The sequence below is a fragment of the Astatotilapia calliptera genome, chromosome 7 (assembly GCF_900246225.1).
Source record: "Astatotilapia calliptera chromosome 7, fAstCal1.2, whole genome shotgun sequence".
NCBI classification, from domain to species: domain Eukaryota; kingdom Metazoa; phylum Chordata; class Actinopteri; order Cichliformes; family Cichlidae; genus Astatotilapia; species Astatotilapia calliptera.
Window position 1 is genome coordinate 16,385,601 of NC_039308.1, and position 18,027 is coordinate 16,403,627.

The following is an 18,027-nucleotide window of genomic DNA, read 5'->3' on the forward strand; positions in this document are numbered from 1 at the left end:
TCACTACCTGGATCCTGGACTACCTCACCGACCGACCACAGTATGTGAGGACTCAGGGCTGTGTGTCGGACAGGGTCGTCTGCAGTACGGGGGCCCCACAGGGAACGGTTCTGGCTCCGTTCCTCTTCACCATCTACACTGCAGACTTCTCCCACAATTCCACCCAGTGCTTCCTGCAGAAGTTCTCTGATGACTCTGCAATAGTCGGCCTCATCACTGATGGGGACGACAAGGAGTACAGAGGTCTGACCCAAGACTTTGTGGACTGGTGCCAGCTGAACTACCTCCAGATCAACACCAGTAAAACCAAGGAACTGGTGGTAGACTTCCGCAGGCACAAGCATTCTCCACTGCAACCACTGAACATCCAAGGTATGGACATTGAGGCTGTGGACAGCTACAGGTACCTTGGTGTTCATCTGAACAATAGACTGGACTGGACTCATAACTCAGACGCCCTCTACAGGAAAGGGCAGAGCAGGCTGTACCTGCTGCGGAGACTCAGGTCGTTTGGGGTGGAGGGCCCACTCCTGAAGACCTTCTATGACTCTGTGGTGGCTTCTGCTATCTTTTATGGCGTGGTCTGCTGGGGCGGCAGCATCTCTGCTGGGGACAGGAAGAGACTGAACAGGGTGATCCGAAGGGCCAGCTCTGTTCTAGGATGCCCTCTGGACCCAGTGGAGGTGGTGAGTGACAGGAGAACGGCGGCTAAGCTGTCATCCCTGATGGACAACATCTCCCACCCCATGCAGCAGACTGTGACAGCACTGAGCAGCTCCTTCAGTGGGAGACTGCGGCACCCACGGTGTGGGACGGAGAGATTTCGCAGGTCTTTCCTCCCCACTGCTGTCAGACTCCATAATAAAGACTTTAACTGATCAAGCACACACATCCATACATATGCAATAATACTAAGTGCAATAATCCTTTCTGTCATCGTTGTATTTTTACTCAGTTGTATATAGTATTTGTATTTGTATTCTATTTTTATCTTATTGTATATTTATTTTATTTTATTCTACTGTATATAGTATTTTATTTTATTCTATTCTGTACAGTTGTGTACTGTATTTATTCTTATTGTATTCTAATTTTTTGCCTCATAACTTTTGCACTGTCCACTTCCTGCTGTGACAAAACAAATTTCCCACGTGTGGGACTAATAAAGGTTATCTTATCTTATCTTATCTTAAAAAGTGCTGAAGAACGCGGTCATAGGTTTTAGTAATACCTAAATGACCTGACCATGGGTGTTCATGCGCAAGCTGCAATATGCCACCCCGGTAATCCCTAGGAATGACTATTTGGCGTACCACCCCCCAACCCTCATCACCTCCTTCCTGCTGTAATGCAGGTCTTGAGACCCATTTTCTTAGCAGTAACCCATCCTCAAGATAAAACCTGTGTGCCTTTTTATTGTTTGCTAACTCGCTTACCTCTTTAAAACAGTTAGTGAGTGACTCATCCTTTTCCTGAGCCTGGCTCAAACACTCACGTGAGACCGGCAAAGGAAGAACCTCAGACAGAGTAGCCAGACCCTGTTCATCGAGCGCTGGTTTAGAAGGGCTAGCAGCTGGCTCTCTGTCCCCAGTTAGAACAGATCCAAGAACAGTCTCACTCAGGTTCACTTCCTCCAGCTTCCGAGCTTGCGACCTGGTAAGAACACTGACAGAAAACACATCAGGGTGGGATTTCAACAGCTCGTCCTCTTCCGGGATACAGCTGGGTTTATCCACCACTTCAGGAACAGGGAGTACTTTGTCCCCAGCAATATCATTTCCCATTATAAACTCAACACCCTGAATAGGAAATGAGTTTCTTACTGCAACCTTGAACAAACCAGAGGCTAACCTCGACTGCACATGAACACAATGTAATGGTGCAGGTATGTAGGCCATCCCAATACCTTGCACTATTGTACTAGCGTTACAAGATGACTCATCACTGACTGGCAAAACGTCGGCCAATAGAAATGACTGCGAGCCACCCGTGTCCCTCAGTATTCTCACGGGCTTTTGATCCCCAGGAAACCCTGTTAAGGAGACAAAACCATCGAAAATGAAGGGTTTAAAACACTTATCAGGTTCACTCATGGTCACATGGGAGGGGGAGCTCAGCGACTTGACTAGGCCAACCCCTTTGGCTTGTTTTAATTGCTGGGGCACTTGTTTACGTTTAAGAGCCAAACACTCAGAAACTATATGCCCCACTTTGTGACAGTAGAAACATTGTCTATCAGACTTGGAACCCAAGGAACCCCTAGGTTGTTGAGGCTTTGTGTCCTTTTCCAGTCGTTCATGATAGTGTGAATCGGATTTACCCACAAACACGCTTTTGTGCGTTAAAGCAAATTCTTCTGCCAGGATAGCTGCCTCCTGCAAAGTGGCCACTTTTTGTTCATTCAGGTACAGCACTGTACGATCAGGAACACAGTTTTTGAATTCCTCCAACAATACCAGTTCACGCAATGCGTTAAACTCTGACACTTTGCTTGCTTGACACCACCTATCAAATAGTGTCCCTTTTTCCCTTGCGAACTCAAGGAATGTTTGAGCAGCGGATTTCCTCAGGGTCCTGAAACGCTGCCTGTAGGCTTCAGGCACCAACTCATAGGCTCTGAGTATAGCGCTTTTGACATTGTCATACACAAGACTGTCCTCGATAGTGAGAGCTGCGCATACTTCCTGTGCCTTACCAATTAATTTGCACTGAAGCAAAAGGGACCAAACCTCCTTGGGCCAATGTAAAGCCATAGCAATGCGCTCAAACGCATTAAAATAGGCCTCCACCTCAGTCTCCCTGAATGGTGGAACTAGGGCAATGTTTTTGCCCACATCAAATGCCGGAGGTGCAGGAGCAGGGGGAGAATTATCTGAAGGATTGCTATTGTTGTCTTCATCCTTCACTGTAGGTGGAGCAGAAGGCTCAGGAGACAATTTGTTAGCTTGCAACTCCAGTTGACGCAACCTAATAGATGTCTCAGCTTCTAGCTCCCGACACTTTAACTTGAACTCAAGCTCATCCTTACGTTCCCTTTCTTTGGCCTCAAGTTCAAGACGAACTAAACGTACCTTTACGCGTGCACTAACACTGGGATTACTAGATTCGACAGAGAAGGGCTCAAACCGTGGAAGAGAGGTTGGTAGCTTTCCCTCACCTGGTTTGACCACCGTAGGTGTCCCCGCCCCCTCCTCAGCACAAACCTCAGGCTGACCAGAGGTTTCGAGGAGTGACGCGGCATCCCCCGAGTCCACCTCTAAGGGGAACACGCCTTTCCCAACCAACCCGCTGACAACAAGAGTCTTTAACTCGCTCTTCTTCATGGACTTGGCCACAAGGATGTCATAATGCGCGGCAACAGCACACAAATCCTCCTTCCGACATGCATCAAGCTGGTCCAATGCAGGCCTAGCTATAAAATCACCCAGGCTAAACTGTGCCATAACCCAAATAATCCCGGACGAGCCCCCACTTATGTTACGCCCCACTTAAGAACGAAGTGTCGACTGGAGTGAGGGGTAACACAAAGTGAAAGGGAACACATGAACTACTGGAGAAATAGATGTCAGTATACAAGATTTATTGCCTAAAACTACTACAGTACGAAAACACAGGGAAGCTCTTTTCTTCAGGGTCTCCAAGGCCAGAACAATAAACAAAACACCCCCCTTTAGCTAGAAATCAAAACCAAGTACTCACTAACCAAAAACAAAATACAATGGCTGAGCTCCCTGTCTAACCAAACCAGGAGAAAACAGTTGAAACAAAAATGGCAGAGAACCCCTACCTGCTTCCACAATGACAAACTAATTATCACAATAAGGGCACACCTTCGCTCACAATAAAAGAAAGAAAAACCAAAGTTCACAGAGGGTAAGTTCTCACACACATACACACAAAGGCCCGCTGCCCAAAACTCTACAGCTCACAGCTCTGGCAAACATGGGGAAAATGGCAGGGGGTGTGGCAGTTTAGGACGGCAGACTATATGCCGTGGCTGACGAGCTGAAACACACCTCAGCTGCGGCTCATGAGGCAGACCTGCAACACAAGAAAAGGAGAAAAACAACTCTTCGACAGAGGGAGAGCCACTAGAGGTCAGCGACCGTAACAATATACACGCGGAATAGTTTTCTATACGAGATCGCTCCAAAAAGTGCAGCCTTACCTAATGTCCACCTACTGTTACTCATTTTATATTAAGATTTAAAAATCTGGTTGGTATTAGTATGGCGAATAACCTTCAGTAATAGTAATAAATCACACAGCAATAGTACATTCATGTAGTTGTAAAAAGCTTGATAATATATTAAGTAATCCAAAGTATTCAGAATACGTTACTCTGATTGAGTAACGTAACGGAATACGTTACAAAATACATTTTGGGGCATGTATTCTGTAATCTGTAGTGGAATACATTTTAAAAGTAACCTTCCCAAAACTGTTCAGGATATATGCAATACTTTTTTTTCTGAGTAAAATGATATATAAGGTTTTATATTTTTGCAGGTATCATTAATTGAAAGCATTTTCAGCAAACTGTATCATATGACATGACTGCATTTCATTGTATTGTAAGCAGTTTCTCACTGTTGGACCGATAAATGCTGAGATACTTTTCAATAGTTTCATCAAATAGCTGCAGCCCAATGACATGATCAACAAAAAAATCATCATGTGTAATCTTAAAGAATAATTCACAAACATTTATTCTCTTTAAAATCTTAATCTTTAAAGCAAGTTAGATAAATGTAGCGGCAGTCGTGGAGTCTAAATTCCCATAAAATATAAAGTCTCCAACTAAAAGTGCAGGTATTAAAAGTTTTAGCACACTGGTGCAAAGATTAATCCTGAACACAGACATTTTCTGCTTAATTAAACAGTTGTGGGAGGTGTGTTTTTTGTTCCTCAGATCTAAACACGGAAAAGCACAAAATGTGCAAAGTCCCTTAAAAATAGTCTTTAAGGCACTATGCTACTCCACTTTTGAGTCACCGTTTGTGTAGGTGTGTGTGTGTGTGTGTGTTAGAGAGAGATGCATGATTATTATGGTGTGCATCTAGTTCTGTGATTCAGTTTCATGACCAAGATAGCTTGGATCTAATTTTGCCCTCCAGCCTCGTCTGGAACCTGATTAGGGTGATGCACCTCCGCTGCCTGATCACATTGATTTATCTTGTTTCTGTCAGACTCTAACTGGTACAGGATGTTGTTGTTGAACAGAACAACTTTGTCTTCTCTTGAATTGCTTCTGTTTAATCTTTTAAGTCCTCTGTAATTATTCTGCGAGTAGTTGAAAAATCTCTTTTGTGGTCTGAATTTCTAAATACACACACCAAAAAATGTACTAATTATTTCCAAAATGAACAGATGTATAAAACCCACTATGTTATAATATGATAATCACTGATCTGTGTCACTCTTGTTCACACAGGGGACTCTGAAGATTTCCCTTCCCTACAGCCCAACAAAAACACTATCAGTCAAGTCCATACTAAGGTGAGACGTGCAGCTCAGACCTTGTAGTCACTACTCTTTATGCCCTCTTTCCAATGCATGAATGAGATTTTATATTGTTGTTTTCTCATTCTACAGTTCAGATGTAATTATTTGCATTGCACAATCTAACTGAACTTAGAACAAAAGAAACATTCAAATCAAATCAAATCACAGCAATACAAGGTAAAGATCTACAGCAGTAGAGAAATAACCCCAACAGATGACCCCCTATGTGCAAGCACTCGGTGACAGTGGGAAGGAAAAACTCCCTTTTAACAGAAACCTGCAGCAGATGGTTGAGGGGGAGGAAGACAGGGAAAATACACACTGTGGAAGAGAGCCGGAGTTTGACGTGAACTAATGATTAAATGTAAAGCAGTCTATAAACAGACAGAGAGTAAAAAAATGTGAGAGAAGAAAAAACAATCAGTGCATAATGGGAAGCTCCAAGCAGCCTAGGCCTAGTGCCGCATAACTAAGTTAAAGTTTTAAGCCTAATCTTAAAAGTAAAGGGGCTGTCCGTGTCCTCTAGCCAAAGTGGGAGCTGGTTCCACAGAAGAGAGACCTGAACGCTGCATCAGTGACTGGTAACAAGATATTAAAATATGTAGAAAACAGAAGGTTTGAGATTTTAAATTACTCAAGGCTAAGTTGCTGCACAAACTCTAAATGAATACAAATGGTTCAAGCTAGATGGGAAATCCCCTGTATCAGGTTTTAATGAGTGTTAACCTTTGGGCTGTTTGTCTTTCGTCAACACTAAACACTTGGGGTTTTTATCTCTGTTTCTTCCACTCCTCCTTTTTCTGCCGCTCCTGCTTCTGCCTGTACAGTGCAATGAACATGGACAGGTTTGAGAAAGGCCCCAGGGAAATCCTCAACCCAGAGATTCAGAAGGTGAGAATGACACCAGCACAACGGCAGGCTCTTAATGAAATATAGCACCGACCCATTTCATGCCAACCCGGATCAGCAACATCTAAACTTCATAATGTCCTTAGGCTGTGTCATCTCTAGCTGTAGTGCTGGTCAGTGACAGTTGTTGTGTCCTCTTTCCCCAGGACCTGTTGGTGTTGGAGGAACAGGAGGTATGAATATGATATGTTTTTCATGGGATAAGTTAGCATGTCTGCAGTAATCCTGGAATTTTCTGTCATTAATGCAGTTTGATTTTCTTTTTTCTAGTGTTCTGCATGTTTGAGTCTATATGCTTTTATATGCTGAAATGGTTGCATGTGTACAACTACAATTGTTCTTTCAAGTGTTATGCAGATTAATATTTTTCTTTCTTGGTCATCAGTATTTAGCCTTTCTTGTTACCTTTTGTGGATCTTTTGTTTAATCTATTACATGTTATTTTACATTTCTTTAAAAAAAAACGTAGAATTTATTTTGAATTGTTAATCTCTAATCTAACTCAATTTTCTTTTAGGGTTCTGTCAATTTTAAGTTTGGTGTGCTGTATGCCAAAGATGGACAGCTCACAGATGACGAGATGTTTAGTAATGGTAAATTCTGCTATGCTCATTTATTATTTAGTGTTCGAATTAAAGACTGTATATTAAAAAGGACAGTCACTGTGACATCAACCATTTATGAGTGTATTATCATGTTGAAGCTTAATATGAACAATTAGGTTGCTGCCATCTTTGGGCATCATCATTTTTGGTCACTAGCGCTAGCTTGTTTAGCCCTTAAACGCCGATGGGAGTGCCCTTAATTCCATTTGCGTAACTATTTTTAAATCCCGGTAGACTCACAATCAAATAAGATGAGGCATTTTGACATGAAAACAGAGGAGTTTACTTACATATCATGCATTCAACTTGTCCCTGGCCGCAGTCTCCTTCTACTAATGGGTTTGCAAAATAGCGTCAGAAGAAATCCAGACACACGCTTTGCGGATCTGATCAACTTTCCATTGCACTTCCTATGCTGGAATAAACATCATCACATTATCAGCATGAACTAACACGTCTGCGATTTACTGTGAAAACCAGAAATTATGTCATTTTTGCAGGAATTTTTCTTTTTTTTTTTTCAGGGCCATTTTAAGATCCGCTAGTGATAATGAAAGTTATGTTTGACTTGGTGCCTTTTTTACACTTAGAACTTTGATTTCACTGTTGGAAATAGTTTTACAGAAGAGGATTAGGGCTACCGAAAGAAAAAAAAAGTGGGCAAGTATTTTTTTGACATTAAAGTCAGACTTCTGAGAAAAAAATAATTCTGATGAAAAAGTTAGAATTCTGACTTTTTCATCAGAATTATTTTTTCTCAGAATTCTGGAAAAGAAGAAAAAGAAAGACTTGCCCACTTTTTTCCCAGTGGTCCTAATCTTCTTCCGTATAGTTTATTTTGATGCACATGCAGGGTTTCTTTGCACATTAATATCTATTTTTGTTTTTGTTGCAGTTTATAAAAAATGTAAAACTGAAATTATGAAGTCCGAATGAATTTCCTGTGGTTGAAAACTATTTCATTCAACTTTCTTTGCATTTAAAATTTCGAGGGCTACACCTTTGATATTTCTGTAACTAGAAAAATGCGTAAGCAAAACAAAACCGATTTTCAATTTTTTTGTAGTTTATTAGAGTTTTTAGTAATTTATGTAGTTACTATGGACTTGATACATACATATTATTCAAATTTGGGATATAACAACTTGCATGCATAGCAATGCTCTTAAAAAAGGCACTACAGCATGTAAAAATATAGAAAACATAAAGTAAGCTCTGATGGCCTTGTTAAAGGATAGGCTTAAAACAGTTAGCAAGATGACAAGACTTTCTATAACCTCATTAATGTTACTAACCAAGCTAGCTTTTTCACCTTGTTTACAGTTTTCATGTTAAGCTAAGCTAAACTAAGCTTAGCATATAAACTTAAGAGTGGCGTAGATCTGGTCACCAAAAGTGTACTTTTTCCAAAATGTCAAATTAAAATAAAAAACACTACATACCACAATAGACGATATCTGCTTAGTGACTTGTGTTGTTGCAGAGACGGGAAGTGAGAACTTCGACAAGTTTCTCAGTCTGCTGGGTGATACCATTACACTGCAGGGATGGGCAGGTTACCGAGGAGGGTTAGACACCAAGAGTAAGAATGTGCACCGTTTGATCACATAACAAAACATCACATTCAAAAGGAGGCCATCCATTAAGGTTTTTTTTTCTCTGTGTTATGTTATACTGTTTTTGTCTGCAGATGACACTACAGGAATTAAGTCCATCTACACAGTGTATCAAGGTCATGAGCTCATGTTCCACGTCTCCACGATGTTACCCTACTCTAAAGAGAACAAACAGCAGGTGCGTTACAAGTGTGGTTGTACACATTTGGTCTCTGTTTTTTTGTAACACTTTTAGTGTTTTCTTGATTTCATATATTTTTACATCGTTGTTTTTTTTACAGTCAGCCACTATGTCTCTCCGGATCATTGGTCTAGATCAGGGGGTGGGCAATTCCAGGCCTCGAGGGCCGGTGTCCTGCAGGTTTTAGATATCACCCTGGGTCAACACACCTGAATCACATGATTACTTCATTACCAGGCCTCTGGAGAACTTCAGGACATGTTAAGGAGCTAATTTAGCCATTTAAATCAGCTGTGTTGGTTTAAGGACACATCTAAAACCTGCAGGGACACCGGCCCTCGAGGCCTGGAGTTGCCCACCCCCTGGTCTAGATGAAATATTGTAGTATGGATACATGAGATAAGCATTTGTACAAACATTCATGATGTTCAGAAGAATCATTCTAATAGTTTTGGTAAAACCTTGAAATTGTGGTTTTCCGTGAAATATCTTTTTTAGATTTTTAGCCAACATCAGCTGATGGCTCCTGATACCCTGCCCCATTCTGCGCTGGGGTCTTAATGATCTCTTTCCCCACCTCTGACTTTATATGTGTTAGACCACCAGTCATAAAACCAACAAAACACAAATATTTTAAAAATCTGTCAAAAACACCTTTATTTATTAGACAGTTAACAAACTGAATCCATGCACCATTTCAGCCAGCCCACTGGCTTTCTCTCAGAAGTTGGAAGTTAGTTAAGCTTTAAATTCAACCACAATAGCTCATGTTTCCATTCAGGAATGCAAGTAACTGACTGTAATTTGGCATCTTAATCAAAAAACAATAATTTCCTATACTATTTTACCTGTTTTTTATGTAAAACGGTACATTTCAAAATTCATCAATAACAACAATAATTATAGTTTAGCATTAAAAATATAATTTTGATTACAGAGCTTACTCAAACTGATGCATTAACCATTACACAAACAAATAAAAGAAAAGAAAAATGGTAATGACCAGTTCAATCACTTAAGGCAGCTGTGACATAAACCTGACATTGCACTCTGAAGGCTGGGAAGCCATACACAGCTACTGTCTGTAGCACGTCTCATTAAATACTGCAATCATACAAAAGTGACAAAAATACCAGGAGACTGACAACACTGTTGTTCAGTACTCCTTTCAATGTCTATTTCTGTATCTTTATGTATACAGTTGTTATGTATGCATAAGGGAGTGCTGTGGCATGAATGCAGTAGAATCCTGTTAGTATAGGAGGAGAAGAATAAAAAGAAATGGGCATCGTTGCCTCCTTCTGTAATCCCAGGTTGTTTTAGGTATGACTTCAAAGGGCTGCTGCTTAGCAAATCTGACACATCTTGAGATATTCACTCTGGCAGTGATTAATAAGGAATAGTCTGTGCCTGTAGTGCATGTGGGTGCATGACTGAGAAGAGCTCCAGTCACACTCTATATCACACCTTAGTGTTGGTGTAATGTAAAGTCAGATTGTTTTAACTGGTGAAGGTGTTGTGTTAATCATATACAGCAATACTTCTGTATTGTTTGATATGAAAGAAATATATTTTTACTGGTAATGGGACCACGAGAGTTTCAGACTAGACTTTGGGCATTTTTACATGATTGTATAGGTTTAAAATCTGACATTTTGGCTTAGTTTTAGTCCTGGAAGAAAAGAAACTCAGTAAATTTTAATAGATGATCAGTGAATTAAGGACAAACACACTGCATGACACAAAGTGCATGCATTTGTGTGGTCTCAAAAACACTGGTTGTCACGGTGTGGCATGGCACACCGTGGAAGGAGTGGGGAAGGAGGACCCAGGCGCGGTGCTCTATGTATAGACAGTGTTTATTTACAAAGTGAAACAACGTAACAATAAATCCCCGTGTTCTCCCAGACTCCAGTGTCGTGTCTCCCCGTGAATAGTCCGTGTTTCTGTGCTCTCTCCGCTCCCGTGTCAGCACCCCCTGCTGACACGCTGCTCTCGTGTCTTCCACGCTGCTCCTGCGGGAAACATAAGACGCAGCCGTCAGGACACATACAACTGCGGGCATGCACACACACTAACTCAATAACAGGACGACTAACGTGGAGTCTCATGCAATGATCCCGCGTCGGTGGGAGCTCCAAGACTCTCCTAAGTAGCTCCCCCGACGAGCCCTGATCAGCGGCAGGTGTGTGGCTTCGGGTGTGGCCAGTCCTTCCACAGGGCCACATCCCTCAGGCCTGCAGGTGGCTGAGCTCCATCCTCCAAGCATACCCGCAGACGTACACACACACACACACACACACACACATCTACAAGCATGGAGAAGAGCAGCAGCAACACCAAAATACATATAATAATAATAATAATAATAATAAATAACTGCTCAGGGATCCTGGGTCGCCCAGTCCCAAGACCCTGACACTGGTAAAGTATTTGGGTTGCTGATTTGGCCTAGCAAATCATAGGAATAATGTTTCTATAGCTCCAGAACCTGCCCAATAACTACCATGTTTCAAAGTCAAAGAATTCATTGGTCATCATCTGTACATGCAGTTCTGTATTGCCATTTATTAAAATAACAATTATTGGTAGATAATTCCTGTGACACATAAATTGCAGGGTGCCGAGGTTAATTTGCCGTGTTTTTCCTTATCTCGGTGTCTCTCTTGTTCATCTATTCTGTCAGGTGGAGAGAAAGAGGCACATTGGAAATGACATTGTTACCATAGTATTCCAGGAAGGCGATGATGCCTCGTCATCCTTCAAGCCGTCTATGATCCGATCACACTTCACCCGTATCCTTCACATGGACAGCGACTGTCACAGAGATTAAGTGGTAGCCAACAACATGAGCCATGTTTACACCAGCTTGAGATAATGAAGTCACATCCACATCAGAGCAGTGGAACTGTATGTGTTTGACTGTATGTGGTTTAATTGTTTCCTTTACTTTCACATCTAGATATTTTTGCATTAGTTAGGTACAATAGCCAGAATGACAGTTACAGGTGAGTGTGTTTGGTTTACAGAAGAGTCGATGAAGTTACTTGATCTGCGGCTCTTTACGATCTCATGTGTGTGCTCTCTGCCGCAGGTTAAAGATCTTCTCAGAGGAAAGCGTTCCACTGTTTGGACCCCCTCTCCCATCCCCGCCTGTATTTACCGATCACCAAGAATTCAGGGACTTTTTATTAGTCAAATGTATGAAAGTGTTCAAAAAAAGTTCATCAGATATGCTGACATCTTTGCGTCCCCTCTGTCTCCCTTACACTGATCTTCCCTCATTTCCTTCAGTAATCAATGGAGAGAAAGCCACACTGGAGACACCGACGTTTGCCCAGAAGCGTCAGCGGACCCTCGACATGCTGATCCGCTCGCTCTATCAAGACCTCATGCCTGACCTGCACAAGGTACAGCAGCGTTTCCGTCCACGACTCTGCTGCAGAGACCTGTTGTTGTACTTTTTTTTGCCATCAATCCACTCTTCTCCTCCTGACTCCTCCTTGTCACTTCAGTCACTTGCAGCGACTGGAGTCGCTGCTGATTTGTCCTCTGCTGTATTCCACTGCAGCCTCCGCATACTGCACCACACTCCACTGGATTCTGCTGCAATGCTGACTTTCTCAGCAGGGCTCTCTCTCCTCACATCACTTTAGTTCTTATATCTGTTGTTTTTTCCCCTCCTTTCACTGTTGCTCCTAATACAGCTTAGTTCAAGCAGTGCACTGTTCACTCTTGCTGTTCTCACTTCACTTCTAAGACCCTTGTTGCTTTTCTTTTTCTCTCTCCGTGTGGCTGCGTGTGTGCGCGCATGTGTCACATTTTGTGCGTTCCATGTTTAGGTTCCCTTTTCTCCCCAGAACATGTTAAACAGACGGTCCTTCAGCGATGTGTTGCCCGAGTCTCCAAAGTCGGCACGTAAGAAGGAGGAGGCACGCCAGGCTGAGTTTGTCAGAATAGGGCAGGTAACTAAGTACTGAGCACACAAAGACATGTAAAATAGCCTCATGTGTTCTGTGAGAAACTCCAAAGAGCAATTCTGTGCAAGTCTTAAGCCACCTCTCATTTTCATTCATTTTGCTATGGGAGAAAGGTGCAACAGTTTATTGAAATATGTGCAAACATATATGGAAATACAGCATATATAAGGTAAAAACATAGTTTGTACAAATTTAATGAGCTTGAAAGTCAATATTTGGTATGACTACTTTCAGTCTGAACTCTCTCAGGCGGTCCTCAGGAACAGTTCTCCAGGCTTGCTAAAAGCCATTCAGAGCTCTTATTTGGACATCGGCTGCCTTTCCTCTGTTAAGATGATCCCACACTGTTTCACTAATGTGGATTTCCCCTGACCTCCTGCGTACATATTCACATGTACAGAATTGAACCAAAAGTTTCAAATGCGGATACATCAGTTGCCACTGATTTGTGGTCCAGTTCTTGTGTTATTTGACATAAATAGAGGGAGGGCCTGAAGAGATGTATCTGCTGTAGATAGATTTTAGGTCTGGCACTTCTTTTGTCCTCCACTTATCCAGTTTCCTCAGATGTTTTAAGAACAAACTGCACACCATGCCAAGAGTTTCGCTAATAGTTATTTGGGAATCACCTTGTTGTTGCAAAAATGCTATTTTATGCCTGTCAGACTGTGTTATCATTAACATTTTTGTAGATTCACTGAAGAAGTAGTCTGAAAATAGTCAGGTAAAAGGACAAAACTGAAAGAAAAGCTTTGAAAGATGTTCAGAAAGACTAAAGAGCCATTGCTCAGCTCCATATACAGTATAGAAATCGTGGTATAGTGTTGTAGAAATGACATTGCAGACCTTGAACAAGTCATAGTATTTTTTTTTTTACATGATTATTGTTCACAAAATCCTTTTTTTGATCAGCTTCTATTGTAGTGAACACTTCAGACTTGAGCTGTAATCAGAGGCTTAATTCAGAAAGAGGAACAAATTGCTGAAAAACATCATTGAGCTTTATACAGCCCTATACACTCCATTTCTCCATATTTGGGCTTTTTTGGTGGGGGCGTATTTACTTTATGGGTCATGTATTTTTGATGTAATTTCCAGGAAACTTTCTAAATGATTTAGCTACTCAAAGAAATTAAAAAGGGTGTTAAAATTTGTCCTACTCATAAGAGAAAAAAGTGCTTCCACAGTTACCAGCTTCTTCTGTTTGATGTTTTAAGAAGAAAAGTAATAATTTGTAAGGCAAGTGAAAAGTAAATGCTAATCGGAGTTGCCTGGGAAGTCAAACAATAATCCTAAACTTAACAGAAAAGGTACCCGAGTCACTTCAGTCTGGTCTTTAGAAATGAAACTGCCTAGCATGGGTTAGTGTATTTCGCTCTATTCTCTTTGTTTCCCTCTAAAAATGCAGATGTAATGAGTGCTGCCTACCACTGCAGGAGAAACTACCCTCTCTCAGTCATTAATGAGGAAGCTCTTTGTACTGATTGGGTTTCAAAGGCTGAATGAACTGAACACCTGCTTGCAGGAGGATAAAGAAGGAATAATAATCTAAGAAGGTCACTGTGTGGCTGATATACCTGATATAATCATACTGGGAAAAAACCTTACAAAGCACCATACATGGCAATGAACCCGGATGACCATTTTTTGTGGGAGGCTGGGAGATAGTGGGTATTTTTGATGTGATCACTCATACAGTTTCAGAGTAATGTGACTGTCAGCATGAGTTAAATTATAATAAATCAATAATTGCCCTCATAAACCGAATACATCAATAATTTTACTACAATTTGTTCTTTCTTTTTTTTTTTTGATCAACTTGAAAATCTATCCAAAGTCCAAAGGTTTGAACTGAGTAGTACTAATAATGCCTTCATCGTCACTCATTGTTTTATAATAGTCTATATGAGCCTTAAAAACTAGACACTAGTTATAACAGCTGTACCCTGTAGAAAAAACCTGTTGGAGGAAATTAGTTTTTAAAGTCAAAACCATTTATAGTCGACTCTAAATGAGCAGCTGTTTATTAATCTTAGTAATTCTCTCTTTTTCTCTTTGTTGTCCTTGTTTCCTTTTCTTTACGTAACTGTTCTATCTCGTTTCTACTGTTCTCGACTTATAAATACAAAGCTTAGGTATCGACGTGCTCTTCTATAAAGCATTAAAACAGTGGAAGACTAACATCTTCGGTCATTGATTGTTCAGTTATTTTAGGGACAAGCCATTTGTCAGCTAAACTGACTCACAGTGGGGTCAGTCACTGTGTTGTGCACGTCGTACACAGTGATGTCATGTTCCCCATTAATGTCTCATAAATCTGAATATGATTTCTCATGGATCTGTTCTGAAGGATGCTTTAGTATGCTGTATGGCTAAGCCACCGCAGTGGTGGTTTGTATTGATCTATGCAGGCATGGTAATGCTTTGTGCAGCTTGGATTGGCACTTTCAGTCAGATGGTTGCAGCTTGCACATTTGTACGAACTGTGTTTGAATTCTGAAACGGCTTTAACCTTTGATGCATTATGACTTTTCTTTTTGTACAGTCACCTTCTTGAGCCGTCACAGATCTCAGAACCTAAATAAGCATGAAAAACAAGCAATGTCAGTCCAAATAGCAGTAATAGAAAACAGCATGCGTATTTCAGCAAGTTAGGGCTCATTTATCTTGCGCAAGGTCCACGAGTGTGAAAGCGTTATTTAAATAACAGATAAATACCGTAAAATGCAATTTCCTCCACAGAGAATGACTGTGATAGATGCTAGCTCATTGGCAAGCTACCTGTTTACAGCTACATGATGGAGCCCAAAAGATAGAAAAATACATACCAGTTCATCAAGGCCTCATAATAGCCACATATAACATCAAAATATATGTTTAAAAAATGCCCCTTTAGTAGCACATAGATTGATCCTGTTTATTGAAAGAATTCAAACCCAGTGGCTGAAAAAGAACTACTTAACTCTTTACCCCTAGATACTAGGGCTGCGCGATTTTGCATGAAATGGCACTGTGTAGCGTTTGTCTAGGGTGTTGTTCATTTTCCTAAATCCCTCGTTTTGCACAGTGTTGATGGGAGCCATATCTTTGGTCAGGTGATAAGTGATAGCCTCCGTAATTTCTTTGTGCCTGCGGGAGTTCGACGTGTATAGGGAAGCGCTGTATAAGGTTCCCGTTATTGATGTTTGGGTGGTTGACCGGGACGGATTTTCTCCTGTCACTTTCTCGTCATCCCTGACGTGCTCTCCGTTGTTTTTTCCCTGCCAATTTTAGCATCACACGGCACAGCTTCTGTATCACGTGGTATAAGGCTCCGCCCTTGTCATTTGTTGAGCAGGAAGAGTGAGCGCTTGTTTTCATGCAGATTACGTCCCGGATCAAAATGCGGTACAATTGTCATCTTTTTTTTAAAAATCGTTGTCATTTGGAAATGAGATCGCACATAAGTATGAATCGAGATCGCGATTTTCTAACGATTAATCGTGCAGCCCTACTAGATACCCTGTTAGAAGCAACCCTCTGATTGGTTCATGTCATATTTCAGCCTGCCTATTGAACAACATGAGTGGATGTGCATCAGAAATGAGTGAGGATGGTCTCTATTCATGCAGGTACCCTAGGGAAATCCATTTATTCTAATGGTCATTGAACCGCATCTTTATTGATATTTACTAAGGCGTCAAAACTTGCCATTAATGATGCAGGGTAGATCGTCAGATCATCTTAATGGGGAAAAGAGTTCAAGAAACAGAAATATCTCAAAAAATGTCTATATTTGTGTAGGTCTGAACTTTATTCTTCATTCTGTCCTGCCTCATTTGAGGTTGGAAAATACAGAGTAACTATAACTCTGTTTATAAAAGAAATCATCGTTACCTCTAACAACCACAGCGGTAAAATGCCACCTTCTCATCGTGGCAACAGCGTTAATTTTATGCTAACATTAGCTACATGGGAGCAAATCTTGATTTCAGATGTCAGACACTGTGGTGATGCAAGACTTCAGACTTCCATCAGTGCAGAATTCAGAGGTGTACGCCGTGTGTCATATCTGATGCCGTTTCTTCCCCAGGCCCTCAAGCTGAAGACCATAGTGAGAGGCGATGCGCCGACTAGCCTCGTCACCACAGGCTTGTGCAGAAAAGAGGTGAGGCTCACATCTTTAAAGCGTCTCACCGCCTTGATCTTAATACTTGAAAGAACCTTTGAATTTTTTGCCGTTACAAAACAACTTCATGTTTGAAATGTTTAAAAAGCACTTAATGAACCCGGGGGGGTTAAATTTATGATTTATTTGTAGTCCTATCAAACCAAGTGAATATTAATCCTATTGTGCGCTGTATCAATATGTGTGTTGCAGCCATGGGAGTCCCAGTTGTTCTGCAGCACATTCCCCTATGATATCGTGTGCGCTGACTCCTGGGGTCAGTCAGTGCTGGTTGCCACAGACGCAGCAGGGGTCATGCTGCTCGATGGTGAGGTCACTAATCAATACGCCCTGTGCCATCTAAATTAAAGCACCCATGCATAATTGTTCAATACTCAGCAGAATGTCGAGAGCAGCAGCTAACATGATGATGGTAATGATGTTGTCCCTCTTTCAGGCCCTGATCCAGCAGGGTTAGGCATTGGTGAGTGACACAATCAATATTTTCTTATTTAAATGCTCTTTCTTTTTTTAATCCCTACTTGGGGCGGGGATTTTTCAATTTAATTTTCTTTAATCATGTGATTTTTGACTTGTCTTTCAGAGCCACAGAGCCTTCCCCCAGTGCACATGTTCGACAGAACCATGGTGGTGAAGCAGATGCACGTTCTCGAGCCTCAGGACCTGCTTATCACCCGCACTGACAAAGGTAGGCTTAGACCACTGGGAGGATACTGCTAAGCACTGCCTCCCTGCACATCAGAGATCTCCTGTCATCCTTTGAAATCCTCTTTTTGACTCACAGTACTATTTGGAGCAGATTGTCTTTATGTTTGTTCTTTTTCTTCGCCTTACATTTCATCTGTCTTTTCCTGTGTGCGTTAGTGTGTACACGTTTGCCCACCTCCACTGGTCCGGTGAAAACATCGATCCATCGCCGAGATTTAAGGAAGCTGACCTGCACAGAACGAGTCCCTAAAGGGGTTCTGTGTGCATGTGTATACAAAAGAGTGTCTGTTTGTCTGAAGAACCACATAGACTGTGAGAGTGCAGGGGGTTATAAAGTACTAAGAGATATCCAGAC

The 18,027-nt window shown here is 41.4% G+C and overlaps 1 protein-coding gene across 5 annotated transcripts in view; it reads left to right on the top strand.

Annotated features, from left to right (window-relative positions):
• Positions 1 to 18,027, top strand: part of garnl3 (GTPase activating Rap/RanGAP domain like 3) — an 86,636-nt gene that overhangs the window by 55,611 nt on the left and 12,998 nt on the right. For 3 of the 5 annotated variants that reach the window (XM_026173355.1, XM_026173358.1, XM_026173357.1), the window contains exons 6-20: positions 5,435 to 5,499; positions 6,333 to 6,396; positions 6,561 to 6,587; positions 6,932 to 7,007; positions 8,503 to 8,601; positions 8,710 to 8,813; positions 11,503 to 11,611; positions 11,779 to 11,824; positions 11,911 to 12,017; positions 12,111 to 12,226; positions 12,659 to 12,781; positions 16,869 to 16,943; positions 17,157 to 17,271; positions 17,401 to 17,427; positions 17,548 to 17,652. In XM_026173355.1, the coding sequence (XP_026029140.1) occupies positions 5,435 to 5,499; positions 6,333 to 6,396; positions 6,561 to 6,587; positions 6,932 to 7,007; positions 8,503 to 8,601; positions 8,710 to 8,813; positions 11,503 to 11,611; positions 11,779 to 11,824; positions 11,911 to 12,017; positions 12,111 to 12,226; positions 12,659 to 12,781; positions 16,869 to 16,943; positions 17,157 to 17,271; positions 17,401 to 17,427; positions 17,548 to 17,652 (1,258 nt within the window). The remainder of the gene's footprint in view (positions 1 to 5,434; positions 5,500 to 6,332; positions 6,397 to 6,560; positions 6,588 to 6,931; positions 7,008 to 8,502; positions 8,602 to 8,709; positions 8,814 to 11,502; positions 11,612 to 11,778; positions 11,825 to 11,910; positions 12,018 to 12,110; positions 12,227 to 12,658; positions 12,782 to 16,868; positions 16,944 to 17,156; positions 17,272 to 17,400; positions 17,428 to 17,547; positions 17,653 to 18,027) is intronic. The other 2 variants (XM_026173356.1, XM_026173360.1) reach the window with 1 other exon arrangement.